General features: G+C 48.3%; 1 protein-coding gene across 1 annotated transcript in view; it reads right to left on the bottom strand.

Moving 5' to 3' along the window:
- LOC147111333 (host cell factor 1-like) overlaps window positions 1–12018 on the bottom strand; it is a 121298-nt gene extending 109280 nt beyond the window's left edge. The window contains exon 1 of the mRNA XM_086002123.1: window positions 11821–12018. Coding sequence (XP_085858249.1) covers window positions 11821–11980 — 160 coding nt within the window. The 5' untranslated portion in view covers window positions 11981–12018. The remainder of the gene's footprint in view (window positions 1–11820) is intronic.
- Between the last annotated feature and the right edge of the window lie 8860 nt (window positions 12019–20878).

Here is a 20878-nt window from a genome sequence, read left to right as displayed (position 1 = left end):
TTTCCAGAAACCGCCCCCCCCCCCCCCACCCCACCGTATTAAATTCCAAAAGACCATGTCGGCTAACCAAAGGAAAACGGCACCATTGTTGCAGAAGACATTTATATTGACATATACAGCAACACAAGTGATGCGCAGTTAAATACAGAATACTGAATTTGAGAGCGTGAGAGCTCGCGACATGTGGCAAGGCTCGCCCCACCCAGATGGCGCGGTGGATGCCGGTTTAAAATCAAACATAAATTCACACACACTCACTAACGAGCTGCATGCAGTGAGCGTGTACGGCTGCTGCGGCTGTCTGTTCACTTTCAATGAAGCAAGTTACACTTATCGGCTCCAAACTATACTACCACATCTAGTAAGAACATAAGAAATAGGAGCAGGAGTAGGCCAATCGGCCCCTCGAGCCTGCTCCACCATTCAATAAGATCATGGCTGATCTGATCCTAACCTCAAATCTTCTATCACTCTGCATCCACCCGAACCCATGTGATCTCCCGGGAGAGGCGAAAAACCAGGTAAAGACCCAATGGCCAATTTGGGAGAAAAAAATCTGGGAAATTCCTCTCCGACCCATCTAGGCGATCGAAATTCTTCCAGGAGATCACTCTGTCCCTATTTTCTACAGTACTTACCTTCTGTAAAGGCGATCTCCACCCCAGCCAGGAACAGGAATAAAACCATCTCCTGAAATCTAACACAGAATTAGAACACAGTAGGAGCAGAACAAGGCTACACGGCCCCTGGGCCCACTCCACTACCCACAGGGCCATGACCATTCCGAACCTAGACTTATGTCCAATTCCCTGCCCGCTCCCCGTAACCCTTAATTCCCTTTACTTCTAGGAAGCTATCTATTTCTGTTTTAAATTTATTTAATGATGTAGCTTCCACAGCTTTCTGGGGCAGCAAATTCCACAAACCTACCACCCTCTGAGTGAAGAAGTTTCTCCTCATCTCAGTTTTGAATGAGCAGCCCCTTATTTTAAGATTATGCCCCCTAGTTCTAGTTTCACCCATCACTGGGAACATCCTCACCGCATCCACCCGATCAAGCCCCTTCACAATCTTATATGTTTCAATAAGATCGCCTCTCATTCTTCTGAACTCCAATGAGTAGAGTCCCAATCTACTCAACCTCTCCTCATATGACCACCCCCTCATCCTCGGGATTAACCGAGTGAACCTTCTTTGTACTGACTCGAGAGCAAGTATGTCTTTCCTTAAGTATGGACACCAAAACTGTATGCAGTATTCCAGGTGCGGTCTCACCAATACCTTGTACAACTGCAGCAATACCTCCCTGTTTTTATATTCCATCCCCCTAGCAATAAAAGCCAACATTCCACTGGCCTTCTTAATCACTTGCTGCACCTGCATACTAACTTTTTGAGTTTCGTGCACCAGGACCCCCAGATCCCTTTGTACTACAGTACTTTCCAGTTTCTTGCCATTAAGATAATAACTTGCTCTATGATTTTTCCTGCCAAAGTGCATAACCTCACACTTTCCAGTATTGTATTCCATCTGCCAAATCTCTGCCCACTTACTTAGCCTGTCTATGTCCCTTTGCAGGTTTTTTATGTCCTCCTCACTCACTACTTTCCGTCCCATCTTTGTATCATCTGCAAACTTTGATATGTTACACTCGGTCCCCTCCTCCAAATCGTTACTATAGATTGTAAAGAGTTGGGGACCCAGCACTGACCCCTGCGGAACACCACTAGTTACTGGTTGCCAATCTGAGAACGAACCATTTATCCCAACTCTCTGCTTTCTGTTAGAGAGCCAATCCTCCACCCACGCCAGAATATTACTCCCAATCCCGTGATTTTTTATCTTGAGCAATAATCTTTTGTGTGGCACCTTGTCAAATGCCTTTTGGAAGTCTAAATACACTACGTCCACTGGTTCCCCTTTATCCACCCTGTATGTTACTTCCTCAAAAAACTCAAGCAAATTTGTCAAACATGACTTCCCCTTCATGAAACCATGCTGAGTTTGTCCTATTAAATTATGTTTATCCAAATGTCCCGTTACTGTCTCCTTAATAATGGACTCTAACATTTTACCAACCACAGATGTTAGGCTAACAGGTCTATAGTTTCCAGCCTTCTGCCTACTACCCTTTTTAAATAAGGGTGTTACATTAGCCGTTTTCCAATCTACCGGGACCTTTGCTGAGTCCAGCGAGTTTTGGAAAATTACCAATGCATCCACAATCCCTACCGCTACTTCCCTCAAGACCCTAGGATGCAAGCCATCAGGTCCAGGGGATTTATCCGCCTTTAGTCCCATTATTTTACCAAGTACCACTTCATTAGTGATTTTAATCGTATTTAGTTCCTCCCCCCCTAGAGCCCCCTGTTTGTCCAGTGTTGGGATATTCTTAGTGTCCTCTACTGTAAAGACTGATATAAAATAATTGTTCAGTGTTTTTGCCATCTCCATGTTTCCCACCATTAATTTCCCGGTCTCATCCTCTAAGGGACCAACATTTACTTTAGCCACCTTTTTTCTTTTTATATAACTATAGAAACTTTTACTGTCTGTTTTTATATTTTTTGCTAATTTACTTTCATAATCTATCTTCCCTTTCTTAATCAATCTTTTAGTTATTTTTTGCTGTCTTTTAAAGACTTCCCAATCTTCCATCCTCCCACTAGATTTGGCTACCTTATATGTCCTTGTTTTTAGTCGGATACTATCCTTAATTACTTTACTTAGCCACGGATGGCTATCTTTTCTTTTACACCCTTTTTTCCCTCAGTGGAATATATTTTTTTTGGAAGTTGTAAAATAACTCCTTAAATGTACACCACTGATCATGTACCGTCTTACCCTTTAATCTGTGTACTGCGGCATTCCGCACTAATCATAAAACCGTGTATTTATATAGCGCCTTTAACGTAGTAAAACGTCTCAAGGCGCTTCACAGGAGCGTTATCAGATAAAAATTCGACACCGAGCCACATAAGAAGAAATTAGGGCCGTTTCCAGTGGGGTTCCACAGGGCTCAGCACTAGGTCCCTTGCTTTTTTTGGTATATATCAATGATCTAGACTTGAATATAGGCGGTATGATTAAGAAGTTTGCAGATGATACTAAAATCGGCTGTGTGGTTGATACTGAAGGAAGCTGCAGACTGCAGGAAGATAGCAATAAATTGGTCAGGTGGGCAGAACAGTGGCAAATGGAATTCAATCCGGAGAAATGTGAGGTAATGCATTTGGGGAGGGCTAACAAGGAAAGGGAATACACATTAAATGGTAGGGCACTGGGTAGTATAGAGGAACAAAGGGATCTTGGAGTGCATGTCCACAGATCCCTGAAGGTAACAGGCCAGGTAGATAAGGTGGTTAAGAAGGCATACGGAATGCTTGCCTTTATTAGCCGTGGCATAGAATACAAGAGCAGGGGGGTTACGCTTGAACTGTATAAAACACTAGTTAGGCCTCAGCTAGAGTACTGCGTGCAGTTCTGGTCACCACATTACAGGAAAGATGTGACTGCACTAGAGAGGGTACAGAGGAGATTTACAAGGATGTTGCCGGAAGTAGAGAATCTTAGCTATGAGGAAAGACTGGATAGGCTGGGTCTGTTTTCCTTGGAACAGAGGAGGCCTTATTGAGGTGTATAAAATTATGAGGGGCATCGATAAAGTGGATAGGAAGGACCAATTCCCTTAGCAGAGGGGTCAAAAACCAGGGAGCACAGATTTAAAGTAATTGGTGGAAGGTTTAGAGGGGATTTGAGGGGAAATTTCTTCACCCAGAGGGTTGTGGGGGTCTGGAACTCACTGCCCGAAAGGGTGGTAGAGGCAGGAACCCTAACCACATTTAAAAAGCACTTGGGATGCTGTAACCTGCAGGGCTACGGACCAAGAGCTGGGAAGTGGGATTAGGCTGGATAGCTCTTTGTTGGCCGGCGCGGACACGATGGGCCGAAATGGCCTCCTTCCGTGCTGTAATTTTCTATGATTCTATGACCAAAAGCTTGGTCAAAGAGGTAAATTTTAAGGAGCGTCTTAAAGGTAGCGAGGGAGTTCCAGAGCTTAGGGCCTAGGCAGCTGAAGGCACGGCAGCCGAGGGTTGAGCAATGATAATCAGGGATGCTCAAGAGGGCAGAAGTTGAGGAGCGCAAATATCTCCGGGGGGGGGTGGTGTTGTGGGGCTGAAGGAGATTACAGAGATAGGGAGGGGCATGGAGGGATTTGAAAACAAGGATGAAAATTTTGAAATTAAGGCGCTGCTTAACTGGGAGCCAATGGAGGTCAGAGAGCACAGGAGTGATGGGTGAACGGGACTTGGTGTGAGTTAGGACACGGGCAGCCGAATTTTGGACGACCTCAGGTTTACGTAGGGTGGAATGTGAGAGGCCAGCCAGGAGTGCATTGAACTAGTCAAGTCTAGAGGTAACAAAGGCATGGATGAGGGTTTCAGCAGCGGATGAGCTGAGGCAGGGGCGGAGACGGGCGATGTTACGGAGGTGGAAATAGGCGGTCTTTGTTATGCTGCGGATATGTGGTCGGAAGCTCATTTCAGGGTCAATTAAGGCACCAACGTGGTGAACAGTGTGGTTCAGCCTCAGATAGATGCTAGGGAGTGGGATGGAGTCAGTGGCTAGGGAATGGAGTTTGTGGCAAGGACCGAAAACAATGGCTTCAGTCTTCCCAATATTTAATTGGAGAAAATTTCTGCTCATCCAGTACTGGAGTCTGACAATTTAGAGACCATGGAGGGGTCGAGAGAAGTGGTAGTGAGGTAGAGCTGGGTGTCGTCAACGTACATGTGGAAACTGACGCTGTGTTTTCAGATGATGTCGCCAAGGGGCAGCATATAGATGAGAAATAGGAGGGGGCCAAGCATAGATCCTTGGGGGACCCCATTGCAGGTGATTTTCTCACTAAGATTAGATAAATAAGAATGGAACCAGGTGAGTGCAGTGCCACCCAGCTGGACGACAGTGGAGGCATTGGAGAAGGATGGAGTGGTCAATCCGTGTCAAAGGCTGCAGACAGGTCGAGAAGAACGAGGAGGGATAGTTTACCTTTGTCACAGTCACAAAGGATGTCATTTGCGACTTTGATGAGAGTCAACGTAGCACAGGAGGCCACCATTCGGCCCATCAAGCCAGTGACATCTCTTTGAAAGAGCTTTCCAATTCTAGAATAGAATCATAGAATGGCCTCCTTCTGTGCTGTAACTATCCAGCCCGTGCCGGCGCTCTGCGAGAACACTTCAGCTAGTCCCACTGCCCCGCCTTTTCCCGTAGCCCAGCAAATTGTTTTCCTTCAGTTACTTATCCAAGATACTTAACCAATTCCCTTTCGGAAGCCGCGATCGAGTCTGCCTCCACCACCCTTTCAGGCAGTGCATTCCAGATCCTAACCACTCGCTGGGTCACTTTTCCCCCTCATGCTGCCTCTGGTTCTTTTGCCAATTACCTTAAATCTGTCTCCTCTGGCTCACTTCTGCCACTGGAAACAGTTTTTCCTCATTTACTCTATCAAAACCATTCATGATTTTGAGCACCTCTATCAAATCTCCCCTTAACCATCTCTGTTCTAAAGAGAACAAATCCAGTTTCTCTAGTCTCTCCATGAAACTGAAGACTTTCATCCCGGATGCCATTCCAGTAAATCTCCTCTGCATCTGAAGGTCTTGACATTCTTCCTGAAGTGTGGTGCCCAGAATTGGACACAATGCTCTAGCTGGGGCCTAACCAGTGTGTTTTTTTTTTAAAGGTTTAGCATCATTTCCTTGCTTTTGTACTCTATGTCTCTATTTACAACGCCAAGGATCCCTGTGCCCTTTTAACAGCCTTCTCAACATGTCTTGTCACCTTCAAACAACAACTTGCATTTATATAGCACCTGTAATGTAATACAACATCCCAAGGCACTTCACAGGTGCGTTATCAAACAAAATTTGCCTTGAGCCACATAAAGAGCTAATAGGGCAAATGACAAAAGCTTGGTCGAAGAGGTAAGTTTTAAGGAGCATCTTAAAAGGAGGAAAGGTAGAGAGGCAGAGAAATTTAGGGAGGGAATTTCAAAGCTTGGGGCCTAGGCAGCTGAAGGCATGGCCACCAATGGTGGAGCGATTAAAATCGGGGATGCGCAAGAGGCCAGAATTGGAGGAGCGCAGAGATCTCAGAGGGTTGTGGGAGGTTACAGAGATAGGGAGGGGCGAGGCCATGGAGGGATTCGAATCCAAGGAGAAGTATTTTTTAAATCAAGCTGTTGCTGGACCGGGAGCCAATGTAGGTCAGCGAGCACGGGTGAACAGGACTTGGTGCGAGTTAGGACATGGGCAGCGGATATTTGGATGAGCTCAAGTTCAGGGTGAAAGATGGGAAGCCAATCAGGAGTGCTTTGGAATAGTCAAGTCTAGGAGGTAACAAAGGCATGAATGAAAGTTTCAGCAGCAGATAAGCAGAGGCGGCGATGATATGGAGGTGGAAAGAGGCAGTCTTGGTGATGGTCTGGATATGTGGTCAGATGATCATCTCGGGGTCAAATACGACACCAAGGTTGCAAATGGTCGGATTCAGCCTCAGACAGTGACCAGGGAGAGGGATGGAGGGAACGATGTGTGCATGTACACCCACTAGGGCGCTCTGTTCCTTCCACCCACTTTAAAAAAGATTTATATAACAGATCCCCAAATAAGAGCACAGACTAATGACATAACTCCACAGCCCCAGAAAATGCCTGAAAATGAGGAAATCTTTTAACCTTGCACATTTTGGGTACCTTGATTCTGCACCATACAATGCGCATAATCTGAACTAGGGAAGAAATAAAAAGTATTCAGTGCGGTCTCTCACTTCTGATCACTAGATTGTGAACACTTGTATTTGGAATGCATTCCTCACATAAAGGAGAAAGAAAAACAGACACTGAGCAAGGAGGGGTACCTGGGCTTCAGGGAGAAGGGGGGCTATAAACTGGTCTTGGGGCCCGCGGTGAGGGTTTCAAAAAATCCGACCACGATTCCTGATCACCTGTGCTGCCATTATGGATATCAGCCGTGAAAAGATTGGGTTCAGATGTGATGCTCCCTACGGTCAAAAATCCATGCAAAAAGAGTGGCTACTTGGAGTGAGCCATCTACAAGCTGCACTGCAGCCACTCGCCAAGGCTTCTTCGACAGCACCTCTCAAACCCGCGACCTCTTCCACCTAGAAGTGCTATTCTACATTAACAGTTGCGTCGAGGTCGTCACGACCCATAAAAATATCAGGACATACCCCAACCAGAAACCCTGGATGAACGGAGAGGTCCGCTCGCTGTTGAAAGCTCGCGACGCAGCATTTAAATCTGGCGACGCGGCGGCTTACAGTGCAGCTAGGACCAACCTAAAAAAGGGTATCAGGACTGCCAAAAGGAAACAGACACTGTGGATAGAGGATCATTTCCACAACAACTCGGACCCCCGGCGCATGTGGAAAGGCATCCAGTCCATCACTGACTACAAGAGCAAAAACACCAGCCCCCCGGTTAGTGATGCCTCCCTCCCGGAGGAGCTTAACAACTTCTACGCTCGCTTCGACAGGGACAACATGGAGCCGGCTACCAAAGCCTTGCCACTCCCGGAAGACCAGGTGCTCACTCTGTCGACCTCCGACGTAAGGGGTGTTCTACGCGGAGTGAACACACGAAAGGCTGCTGGACCGGATAGCATCCCTGGAAGGGTACTCAAGGAATGTGCTGATCAGCTGACTGATGTCTTCACCGCCATCTTCAATCTGTCATTGGCCCAGGCAGTAGTCCCTACATGCTTCAAGACCGCTACCATTATTCCTGTGCCAAAACAAACGGCTGTGACGTGCCTGAATGACTATCGACCTGTCGCACTCACACCCATCATAATGAAGTGTTTCGAGAGACTGGTCCTGGCTCACATCAAAGCCAGTGTTCCCGCCTCTCTTGACCAACACCAGTTTGCCTATCGTGCAAACAGATCAACGGAGGATGCAATCACAACTGCTCTACACTCTGCACTGAATCACTTAGATGGTAAAGAGACCTACATCAGAATGCTGTTCATAGACTACAGCTCAGCATTCAACACTATCGTCCCCAACAAGCTGGCCACCAAACTCCACACTCTTGGCCTGAACACTTCCCTCTGCAACTGGACCCTGGACTTCCTAACAACAGACCCCAGTCTGTCAAATTAGGTAACCACACCTCCCCCCCCGACCCTGAACACGGGGGCCCCACAAGGATGTGTGCTGAGCCCCCTCCTCTACTCCCTCTTCACCCACGACTGTGTGGCTGTTCATGGTTCCAACACCATCAAGTTTGCGGATGATACCACGGTAGTAGGCCAGATCACCAACAACAATGAGTCAGCCTACAGGGAGGAGGTCCAGCATCTCGTGAAGTGGTGCGCCGATAACAACCTGGCCCTTAACATCAAGAAAACCAAAGAAATCATTGTGGACTTCAGGAAGTCTAAAGGCAGAAGTCACACCCCCATTCACATCAATGGGGCTGTGGTGGAAAGCTTTAAGTTCCTCGGAGTCCACATCACAGAAGACCTCTCCTGGTCCCTCGATACCTCCTCTCTGGTGAAGAAGGCCCAGCAGCGCCTATATTTCCTAAGGAGGCTGAAGGGATGTAACCTGTCACCCCTGATCCTCTCTAACTTTTACCGCTGCACAATAGAGAGCATCCTGACGAACTGTATCACAGTATGGTATGGCAGCTGTAGCTACTATGACCGGAAAGCCCTGCAGCGGGTAGTCAAAACTGCCAACGCATTACCGGCACCCGGCTACCGACCATAGAGCACATATACCAGAAACGCTGTTTACGGAGGTCACGGACCATCATCAAAGACCCTACCCACCCCAGCCACAGTCTGTTCGCCCTCCTGCCATCTGGGAGATGCTACAGATGCATTCGCACCCGTACGACCAGATTTAGGAACAGCTTCTTTCCCAGGGCTGTCATCCTACTGAACTCCACAAATAAACTCTAAAGCCTGCACATCTGCCAATGCACTTTATTATGGTTATATGTTTATGTTAATGTATTACAAGCCAAATGAATGTTGAATGTTTAAATGTCTTAATCTAAATGTACACTCTCGGGAGCCGTAAGCCTACACTTCGTTGTACTGCACTTGTGCACGAACAATGACAATAAAGTTGATTATGATTATGAAGGGCAGCAGGCGCCTGGGAACACCACCACCTCCAAGTTCCCCTCCAAGTCACACACCATCCTGACTTGGAAATATATCGGCCGGTCCTTCATCGTCGCTGGGTCAAAATCCTGGAACTCCCTCCCTAACAGCACTGTGGGAGTAACTTCACCACACGGGCTGCAGCGGTTCAAGGTGGCGGCTCACCACCACCTTCTCGAGGGCAACTAGGGATGGGCAATAAATGCTGGCCTTGTCAGCAACACCCACATCCCGTGAATGAATTTTTAAAAAGCTACTGGAAGGCTGCCAATGCCCAAGGAACTTTAACCTAGCATGGGTCAGGCAGGAGGAAATTGGGGCTATGAAGAATTAAATAAAAATTGGATTAAAAAGCCTCTTGATTCAGCAACATTAGGAGAAATGTAGCTTTTAACGTTTGTATCTGGGGATGAAACTACACATGAATGTTTTAAAAAATTTTTGGAAAGTATGATGCGTATAAACACAGGGTTTTCACACAACATTGAGGGAGTTAATTTCTCTACAAATCACACTAATAGCCATAATGAGGGAGTTTTATAAAAGTAAAAGCTTCAGCAAGTCCTTTTTTCTTTTAAACACCCAAAAATATCAGCAATATCCAATAAATTGAATAAAGCAACATGAAAAAGCAAAGTAGGAATTTAACGCTAAAACATTAATCAGATCTTTTGAATTAAACATCTTTGAATTCAGACTAGATCCCACGCTGACTGCAACAATCTTTGCAACGTCAATGAACCAAATATCCCAGTACACGCCAGGCAAGTGATCAATTTTAGAACTCAACAAAAAAATTTCGATCAGAAAATATTAAAAGATAAATGTATACGTCATTTTTTTGTGGAAATGCAGCAAAAAATATCCCAGACAGGAAATGATGCATAAAATTTTTATTTAAAAAAAAGGCAAGAATTCTCTACCACAGAGGGCAGTAGAGGCCAATTCATTAAATATATTCAAGAAGGAGTTGGATATATTTCTTAAGGCTAAAGGGATCAAGGGGTATGGGGAGAAAGCAGGGACCGGGTACTGAATTTGGATGATCAGCCATGATCGCATCGAATGGCGGAGCAGGCTCGAGGGGCCGAATGGCCTACTCCTGCTCCTATCTTCTATGTTTCTATGTAAATTTAAAAATGTGGATTTTGAAAATATGAACATTTTGCAGAATTGGATTGCACGATGCAGATTTTTGCAGGTGTCAAGCTTCCTTGATTGCTGAGGACTTTAAATGTCTTTAACCTCCCTTTACACACGAAGAAGCCTTTGAGGATATCTGCGCTCCTCTAATTCTGCCCTCTTGAGCATCCCTGATTAGAATCGCTCAACCTTTGGTGGTTGTGCCTTCTGTTGTCTGGGCCCTAAGCTCCGGAATTCCCTGCCTAAACCTCTCCGCCTCGCTACCTCTCTCACCTCCTTTAAGACGCCCCTTAAAACCTACCTCTTTGACCAAGCTTTTGGTCACCTGCCCCAATTTCTCCTTATATGGCTCAGAGTCAATTTTTTTTCGTCTTTTAATACTCCTGTGAAGCGCCATGGGATGTGTTACTACATTAAAAGGCGTTATACAAATACAAGTAGTTGTTTTTTTTAATTAGTTTGTGGGATGTGGGCGTCGCTGGCAAGGCCAGCATTTATTGCAGCAGTTGTTGTTGAGGCTCCTTCCCTTGACAACCAAAGAGAAATGGCGTCCTGGTTGTACACGAGAGAGAAAGAGAGAACTGAACATCAAACCGTGACTGCTTGACTCCAAACACTGGGGTACAAACAGGCCCAGTGCACCAGCCTCAAATAACAACATAACTTGAGGGGGGGGGGGAAAAAGACAAAATCAAGGCAAGAAATGGAGCCATGTTAAGTTCCCTAATAGGGAACTGGACATTGTAAAGGGTTCGATTCCCCCTCAGGGAAAAATGTAAAGGGTTCAATACCCACAGAAACCCCACAGTGCAGATAGAGGCTATGTTAAAATAAATAATTCTGGCAAATTGCATTATATATAAATAAAAATATTCATATACCAAAAAAATTTGCATTTTATATGTAAATAAAAAAATTAAAATATACATACACAAAAAATTACATTACCTGTATATATATATATACACAAAAAGTAAATAAATATGTAATACAAAAAAATATACATAAATACAATATATGTAAATATATAATACAAAAATATATGCAAGTAAAAATCTATATAAAATACACATTATTAAAAAAGATGCAGCATTTTTTTTTAAACATTCCTCTCTCTCTCCCCTTTAACAATCGTTTCCCACGATGGGAATTAACTGCCTTCCCCTCAGGATTTGCTCCGATGGATGATTTTTGAGCCGGTTTGTGTGTTATTTTGCTGTAATGTTTTGGCGCCAGGATGCGAGGGCTGGGCTGTCCGCGGGCCGGGCCGGGCGGCCGCCATCTTGAGGCGGTCCCAGGGCGGGCGGGGGGAGGGGGGAGGGGAACCGCTCCGGCTCCATCTTGTTTCTCCATCTTCCTCATCCTTCACCATGGCGGCCGCGCGCGCACCCCCGCTCCTTCCCACCGCCGCTCCTCCTCCTCGACACGCAACTTTTTTTTAAAAAACGGATTATTATATTTATTAAATATTCACCTGAATTGTAAACGTGCAGCTCGTCCACGATCCCTTCGTTGCCGCCGCCGAAAACCACCATCAGCTCTTTGATGGAGACGGCGCGGTGGCCGTGGCGAGGCCGGGGCACCGGGCCGCTGCAGTTGGTCACCCGCTTCCAGCGCAGCATGGGAGCCGCCATCTTGAGCGAGCGGCCGGCCGAGAAGAAGAGAGCCCGGATGTTGTGGGCTCAGGACCCCCGGAGCCGGGGCCGGCTGCCCCGCCCGCGCCTGCACCACACACCCTACAACAACAACTGCACCACACACTACAACAACTTGTATTTACATAGTGCCTTTAATGTAGTAAAACAACTTGTATTTATATAGTGCCTGCACCACACACACAACTACTACAACAACTGCACCACACACACTACAACAACTTGTATTTACATATAGTGCCTTTAACATAATAAAACAACTTCTTTTTAGATAGCGCCTTTAATGTAATAAAACAACTTGTATTTATATAGCGCCTTTAACGTAGTAAAACATCCCAGGGTGCTTCACAGGAGTATTTTAAGACAAAGAAATATGACACAAGGAGACATTAAGACAGGCGACCAAAAGCTTGGTCCAAGAGGTAGGTTTTAAGGAGCGTCTTAAAGGAGGAAAGAGAGGTAGTGAGGTGGAGAGGTTTGGGGAGGGAATTCCAGAGCTTAGGGCCTCGGCAGCTGAAGGCACGGCTGCCAATGGTGGAGCGATTATAATCAGGGATGTTCAAGAGGAGAGAATTGGGGGAGCACAGAGATCTCGGTGGGGGGGGCGGAGGTTGTGAGAATCTGTGAAACAGAAACAGACAATGCTGGAAACACTCAGCGGGTCGGGCAGCCTCCCCGGAGAGAGAGAAACAGAGTCAACGTTTCAGGCTGGCGACCCTTCGTCAGAACTGGAAGAAGCGGGAAACTGGAAAACCTTTTTCCAGAATAACAACAGAAAATGCTGGAAAAACTCAGCAGGCCAGGCAACATCCCTGGAGAGAGAAACAGAGTCAACATTATAAAACTTTCTTCCCGTTCTGACGAAGAGTCTTCGCCCGGAGACGTTGACTCTGTTTCTCTCTCTCCGGGGAGGCTGCCCGACCCGCTGACTGTTTCCCAGCGTTGTCTGTTCCTGTTTCACAGTCTGCTCCGCCATTCAATAAGATCGGGGCTGATCGTCAGTGTGTGCCGGCCTTGGCTCAGTGGGCAGCCGCTCTCTTTCTCTCACTCTGCCTCCACTGTTTTAAGCTGGGTTTTAAAGTAAGTTGCCTGGAAACTTGTCACTTCGAAGCCAATTCCTTTCTTTTATTATTTTAAAAAATCTATGATTTTTTTTCACATTAAATGCAGGGCTCCCACTTGATTAAAAACATTCTTTGGCAGGCTCCTGCTTCTCAGGCAAACATCAGGGACAGCTCAAAGAAGGCGTGGCCGCAAAAGGCAGAAGACCCGGATGTCAGAATCAGGCCCCCGTTATAAAATCAATAAATTCTTCGGCCGCTTCTCTAAATAAAAGTTTCAATGATATTTTCGGGGAGATGTTTTTCTGTAGAGAATCAGATGGTTTAAAGATTGTCGGAATCTGTGACAGGCAATCTCCGCGGACACCGACAGACGGTCCCCGGATGGAGGGGGAAAGACCCAGGAATAAAGGAGAAAAAAATCAGCCTTTCAATAAAAATAAAAACCATCTCCAATGTTACTAAATCCCCCCATTTAAATACACAAACACACACCGGAGGAAAAGAGAAGGAAAAAATTAGTCCGATGAAACAGGCAATCCGTTAGCCAGCTATAAAATGAGGCCACAGGAAGGACCCCTCCATCAGCAATTTAAAAAAAAGTTTAAAAACGGAATAAAAAATATTTCTTGATATTTTCTGTGCTTTTTAAGGCGGTATTTGTGCAGGTAATTGTGCAGCGGCTGGATCTGAGCGGCGGGCTGGGGGTTTCCAATCAGGCGCAGGAGCTGGACAGCTCGGCCCGGGTCCTGGCTGCAGAGGGAATTGTTTCAGATTTTACAACAAGTGGCCGCGAGGGGGCGACAAACACTGAGCGAGCCGGATCACTGGGAACTGGATCACTGGAACCTGGTCACTCTGGGACCTGGTTCACTAGGAGAGCTGGTTCACTTTGGGACCTGGTTCACTTTGTGAGACCTGATTCACTCTGGACTCCTGGGTCACTTTGGGACCTGGTACACTCTGGTGGACCTGCTTCAATCTGGGAGACATGGTTCACTTTGGTACTTGGTTCACTTTGGACTGCTGTTTGACTCTGGGAGACCTGGTTCACTCTGGGAAACCTGGTTCACTCTGGGATACCTGGTTCACTCTGGGAGTCCTGTTTCACTCTGGGACCTGGTTCACTTTGTGACCTGGTTCACTCTGGGACCTGGATCACTCTGGGAGAGCTGGTTCACTTTGGGACCTGGTTCACTTTGTGAAACCTGGTTCACTCTGGACTCCTGGGTCACTTTGGGACCTGGTTCACTCTGGGAGACCTGGTTAACTCTGGGAACCGGATCACTCTGGGAGACCTGGTTAACTCTGGGACCTGGATCACTCTGGGAGACCTGGTTCACTCTGGGACCTGGATCACTCTGAACTCCTGCTTCACTTTGGGACCTGGTTCACTCTGGGAGACTTGGTTCACTCTGGGAGATCTGGTTCACTCTGGGAGTCCTGGTTCACTCTGGGAGACCTGGTTCACTCTGGGAGACCTGGATCACTCTGGCAGACCTGGTTCACTCTGGGAGACCTGGTTTACTCTGGGACCTGGATCACTCTGAACTCCTGGTTCACTTTGGGAGACCTGCTTCACTTTGGGACCTGGTTCATTTTAGGACCTTGTTCGCTCTGGGAGTCCTGGTTCACTCTGGAGAACTGGTTCACTCTGGGACTCCTGGTTCACTTTGGGTGATCTGGTTCACTTTGGGACTTGGTTCACTCTGGGAGACCTGGATCACTCTGGGAGACCTGGATCACTCTGGGAGACCTGGTTCACTCTGGGACCTGGTTCACTTTGTGAGACCTGATTCACTCTGGACATCTGGGTCACTTTGGGACCTGGTTCACTCTGGGAGATCTGGTTCACTCTGGGACCTGGTTCACTTTGTGACCTGGTTCACTTTGTGACCTGGTTCACTCTGGGACCTGGTTCACCTTGTGACCTGGTTCACTCTGGGACCTGGTTCACTCTGGGACCTGGATCACTTTGGGACCTGGTTCACTTTGTGACCTGGTTCACTCTGGGACCTGGTTCACTTTGGGACCTGGTTCACTCTGGGAGATCTGGTTCACTCTAGGAGAGCTGGTTCACTCTGGGAAACCTGGTTCACTCTGGGATACCTGGTTCACTCTGGGAGTCCTGTTTCACTCTGAGACATGGTTCACTTTGTGACCTGGTTCACTCTGGGACCTGGATCACTCTGGGAGAGCTGGTTCACTTTGGGACCTGGTTCACTTTGTGAAACATGGTTCACTCTGGACTCCTGGGTCACTTTGGACCTGGTTCACTCTGGGAGACCTGGTTAACTCGGGGACCTGGATCACTCTGGGAGACCTGGTTCACTCTGGGACCTGGATCACTCTGAACTCCTGGTTCACTTTGGGGCACCTCCTTCACTTTGGGACCTGGTTCACTTTGGGACCTGGTTCACTCTGGGAGACCTGGTTCACTCTGGGAGATCTGGTTCACTCTGGAAGACCTGGTTCACTCTGGGAGTCCTGGTTCACGCTGGGAGACCTGTTTCACGCTGGGAGACCTGGATCACTCTGGGAGACCTGGATCACTCTGGGAGACCTGGTTCACTCTGGGAGACCTGGTTCAATCTGGGAGTCCTGGTTCACTCTGGACTCCTGGGTCACTTTTGGACCTGGTTCACTCTGGGAGACCTGGTTCACTCTGGGACCTGGATCACTCTGAACTCCTGGTTCACTTTGGGAGACCTGCTTCACTTTGGGACCTGGTTCATTTTAGGACCTTGTTCACTCTGGGAGTCCTTGTTCACTCTGGAGACCTGGTTCACTCTGGGACTCCTGGTTCACTTTGGGTGATCTGGTTCACTTTGGGACCTGGTTCACTCTGGTGGACCTGGTTCACTCTGGGAGAGCTGGTTCACTCTGGGAGACTTGTCTCAGTCTGGGACTCCTGGTTCACTTTGAGACCTGGTTCACTTTGGGAGACCTGCTTCAATCTGAGAGACCTGGTTCACTCTGGTGGACCTGCTTCAATCTGGGAGACCTGGTTCACTTTGGTACCTGGTTCACTTTGGACTCCTGTTTGACTCTGGGAGACCTGGTTCACTCTGGGAAACCTGGTTCACTCTGGGATACCTGGTTCACTCTGGGAGTCCTGTTTCACTCTGGGACATGGTTCACTCTGGGACATGGTTCACTCTGGGACCTGGATCACTCTGGGAGAGCTGGTTCACTTTGGGACCTGGTTCACTTTGTGAAACCTGGTTCACTCTGGACTCCTGGTTCACTTTGGGGCACCTCCTTCACTTTGGGACCTGGTTCACTTTGGGAGACCTGCTTCACTTTGGGACCTAGTTCACTCTGGGAGACTTGGTTCACTCTGGGAGATTGGTTCACTCTGGGAGACCTGGTTCACGCTGGGAGACCTGGTTCACTCTGGGTGACCTGGATCACTCTGGGAGACTTGGTTCACTCTGGGAGACCTGGTTCAATCTGGGAGTCCTGGTTCACTCTGGACTCCTGGGTCACTTTGGGATGTGGTCACTCTGGGAGACCTGGTTCACTCTGAACTCCTGGTTCACTTTGGGAGACCTGCTTCACTTTGGGACCTGGTTCATTTTAGGACCTTGTTCACTCTGGGAGTCCTGGTTCACTCTGGAGACCTGGTTCACTCTGGGACTCCTGGTTCACTTTGAGTGATCTTGTTCACTTTGGGACCTGGTTCACTCTGGGAGACCTGGATCACTCTGGGAGACCTGGATCACTCTGGGACTCCTGGTTCACTCTGGGAGACCTGGTTCACTCTGGGAGACCTGGTTCACTCTGGGACTCCTGGTTCACTCTGGGAGACCTGGTTCACTTTGAGACCTGGTTCACTTTGGACTCCTGTTTGACTCTAGGAGACCTGGTTCGCTCTGGGACCTGGTTCACTCTGGGAGATCTGGTTCACTCTGGGACCTGGTTCACTCTGGGACCTGGTTCACTCTGGGACCTGGTTCACTTTGTGACCTGGTTCACTTTGGGACCTGGTTCACTCTGGGACCTGGTTCACTTTGGGACCTGGTTCACTCTGGGACCTGGTTCACTCTGGGAGATCTGGTTCACTCTGGGAGACCTGGTTCACTTTGGGACTCATGGTTCACTTTGGGAGACCTGGTTCACTCTAGGAGAGCTGGTTCACTTTGGGACCTGGTTCACTTTGTGAGACCTGATTCATCTGAACTCCTGGGTCACTTTGGGACCTGGTTCACTCTGGTGGACCTGGTTCACTCTGGGAGAGCTGGTTCACTCTGGGAGACTTGTCTTAGTCTGGGACTCCTGGTTCACTTTGAGACCTGGTTCACTTTGGGAGACCTGCTTCAATCTGAGAGACCTGGTTCACTCTGGTGGACCTGCTTCAATCTGGGAGACCTGGTTCACTTTGGAACCTGGTTCACTTTGGACTCCTGTTTGACTCTGGGAGACCTGGTTCACTCTGGGAAACCTGGTTCACTCTGGGAGTCCTGTTTCACTCTGGGACATGGTTCACTTTGTGACCTGGTTCACTCTGGGACCTGGATCACTCTGGGAGAGCTGGTTCACTTTGGGACCTGGTTCACTTTGTGAAACCTGGTTCACTCTGGACTCCTGGGTCACTTTGGGACCTGGTTCACTCTGGGAGACCTGGTTAACTCTGGGTCCTGGATCACTCTGGGAGACCTGGTTCACTCTGGGAGATCTGGTTCCCTCTGGGAGGACTGGCTCACTCTGGGAGACCTGGTTCACTTTGGGACCTGGATCACTCTGAACCCCTGGTTAACTTTGGGGCACCTCCTTCACTTTGGGACCTGGTTCACTTTGGGACCTGGTTCATTTTGGACTCCTGTTTGACTCTGGGAGACCTGGTTCGCTTTGGGACTCATGGTTCACTTTGGGAGACCTGGATCACTCTGCGACCTGATTCACTTTGGGACCTGGTTCACTCTGGGACCTGGATCACTCTAGGAGAGCTGGTTCACTTTGGGACCTGGTTCACTTTGTGAGACCTGGTTCACTCTGGACTCCTGGTTCACTTTGGGACCTGGTTCACTCTGGTGGACCTGGTTCACTCTGGGAGAGCTGGTTCACTCGGGGAGACCTGGTTCACTCGGGGAGACCTGGTTCACTCGGGGAGACTTGTCTCAGTCTGGGACTCCTGGTTCACCTTGAGACCTGGTTCACTTTGGGAGGCCTGCTTCAATCTGGGAGACCTATTTCACTCTGGGACCTGGTTCACTTTGGACCTGGTTCACTCTGGGACCTGGTTCACTTTGTGTCCTGGTTCACTCTGGGAGACCTGGTTCACTCTGGAGACCTGGTTCACTCTGGGAAACCTGGTTCACTCTGGGAGATCTGGTTCACTCTGGGAGACTTGGTTCAATCTGGGAGACCTATTTCACTCTGGAGCCTGGTTCACTTTGGACCTGGTTCACTCTGGGACCTGGTTCACTCTGGGAGAGCTGGTTCACTTTGGGACCTGGATCACTCTGAACTCCTGGTACACTTTGGGGCACCTCCTTCACTTTGGGACCTGGTTCACTCTGGGAGACCTGCTTCACTCTGGGAGACCTGGATCACTCTGGGAGATATGGTTCACTTTGAGACCTGGTTCACTTTGGGACCTGGTTCACTCTGGGACCTGGATCACTCTGGGAGATATAGTTCACTTTGAGACCTGGTTCACTTTGAGACCTGTTTCACTTTGTGACCTGGTTCACTCTGGGACCTGGTTCACTCTGGGAGAGCTGGTTCACTTTGGGACCTGGGTCCCTTTGGGACCTGGTTCACTCTGGTAGACCTGGTTCACTTTTGGAGAGCTGGTTCACTTTTGGAGAGCTGGTTCACTCTGGGACCTGGTTCACTCTGGGAGACCTGGTTCAATCTGGGATTCCTGGTTCACTCTAGGATTCCTGGTTCACTCTGGGATTCTTGGTTCACTCTGGGTGATCTGGTTCACTTTGGGAGACTTGGTTCACTCTGGGATTCCTGGTCCACTCTGGGATACCTGGTTCACTCTGGGACTCCTGGTTCACTCTGGGTGATTGGTTCACTCTGGGACATGGTTCACTTTGGGAGACCTGGTTCACTCTGGGAGACCTGGATCACTCTGGGAGACCTGGATCACTCTGGGAGACCTGGATCACTCTGGGACTCCTGGTTCACTTTGGGAGACCTGCTTCAATCTGGGAGACATGTTTCACTTTGGTACCTGGTTCACTTCGGGAGACCTGGTTCACTCTGGGAGACCTGGTTCGCTTTGGGACTCTTGGTTCACTTTGTGAGACCTGATTCACTCTGGACTCCTGGGTCACTTTTGGACCTGGTTCACTCTGGGACCTGGTTCACTCTGGGACCTGGTTCACTCTGGGACATGGTTCACTTTGTGACCTGGTTCACTCTGGGACCTGGATCACTCTGGGAGAGCTGGTTCACTTTGGGACCTGGGTCACTTTGGGACCTGGTTCACTCTGGTAGACCTGGTTCACTTTGGGAGAGCTGGTTCACTTTGGGACTCATTGTTCACTCTGGAACTCATGGGTCACTTTGGGAGACCTGGTTCACTCTGTGACCTGGTTCACTTTGGGACCTGGATCACTCTTAATTCCTGGTTCACTCTGGGAGACCTGGTTCACTCTGGGAGACCTGGTTCGCTTTGGGACTCTTGGTTCACTTTGTGAGACCTGATTCACTCTGGACTCCTGGGTCACTTTTGGACCTGGTTCACTCTGGGACCTGGTTCACTCTGGGACCTGGTTCACTCTGGGACATGGTTCACTTTGTGACCTGGTTCACTCTGGGACCTGGATCACTCTGGGAGAGCTGGTTCACTTTGGGACCTGGGTCACTTTGGGACCTGGTTCACTCTGGTAGACCTGGTTCACTTTGGGAGAGCTGGTTCACTTTGGGACTCATTGTTCACTCTGGAACTCATGGGTCACTTTGGGAGACCTGGTTCACTCTGTGACCTGGTTCACTTTGGGACCTGGATCACTCTTAATTCCTGGTTCACTCTGGGAGACCTGGTTCACTCTGGGAGACCTGGTTCAATCTTGGATTCCTGGTTCACTCTGGGAGACCTGATCCAATCTTGGATTCCTGGTTCACTCTGCGACCCCTGGTTCACTCTGGGAGACCTGGTTCACTCTGGGAGTCCTGGTTCACTCTGGAATACCTGTTTCGCTCTGGGAGACCTGGTTCACTTTGGGAGACCTGGTTCACTCTGGGTGATATGGTTCACTCTGGGACCTGGTTCACTTTGTGACCTGGTTCACTCTGGGAGACCTGGTTCACTCTGGGAGACCTGCTTCACTCTGGGAGACCTGGTTCACTCTGGGAGACCTGGTTCACTCTGGGAGACCTGTTTCTCTCTTGGAGACCTGGTTTGACCTGGTTCACTCTGGGAGACCTGGTTCACTTTGGGAGACCTGGTTTACTCTGGGAGACCTGGTTCACTCATTGATAATAAATTGATAATATAGGGGAAATAAACATATTTTAAACCTTGATGGCCCATTTGATGATGGCAAGAACTTGCATTGATAGGGCAGCTTTACCTCAAAAGGGTGTCCCGGGATCAATATTTATCCCTCAACCAACATCACTAGAACAGATATACAAAAAGAAAATATTGCAGATGCTGGAAATCTGAAATAAAAACAGACAATGCTGGAAATACTCAGCAGGTCAGGTAGCACCTGTGAAGAGAGAAACAGAGTCAACGCTTCAGGTCATGGAGCTGAAACGTTAATTCTGTTTCTCTCTTCACAGATGCTGCCTGACCTGCTGAGTATTTCCAGCATTGTCTGTTTTTATCACTAGAACAGATGATCTGGTCATT

Source organism: Somniosus microcephalus, chromosome 11, assembly GCF_052327205.1.
Source record: "Somniosus microcephalus isolate GS21.2 chromosome 11, FLI_Smic_1.0, whole genome shotgun sequence".
Taxonomy (NCBI): Eukaryota; Metazoa; Chordata; class Chondrichthyes; order Squaliformes; family Somniosidae; genus Somniosus; species Somniosus microcephalus.
The sequence above is the reverse complement of the archived record's forward strand: the minus strand, read 5'-3'. Positions and strand labels throughout refer to the sequence as shown.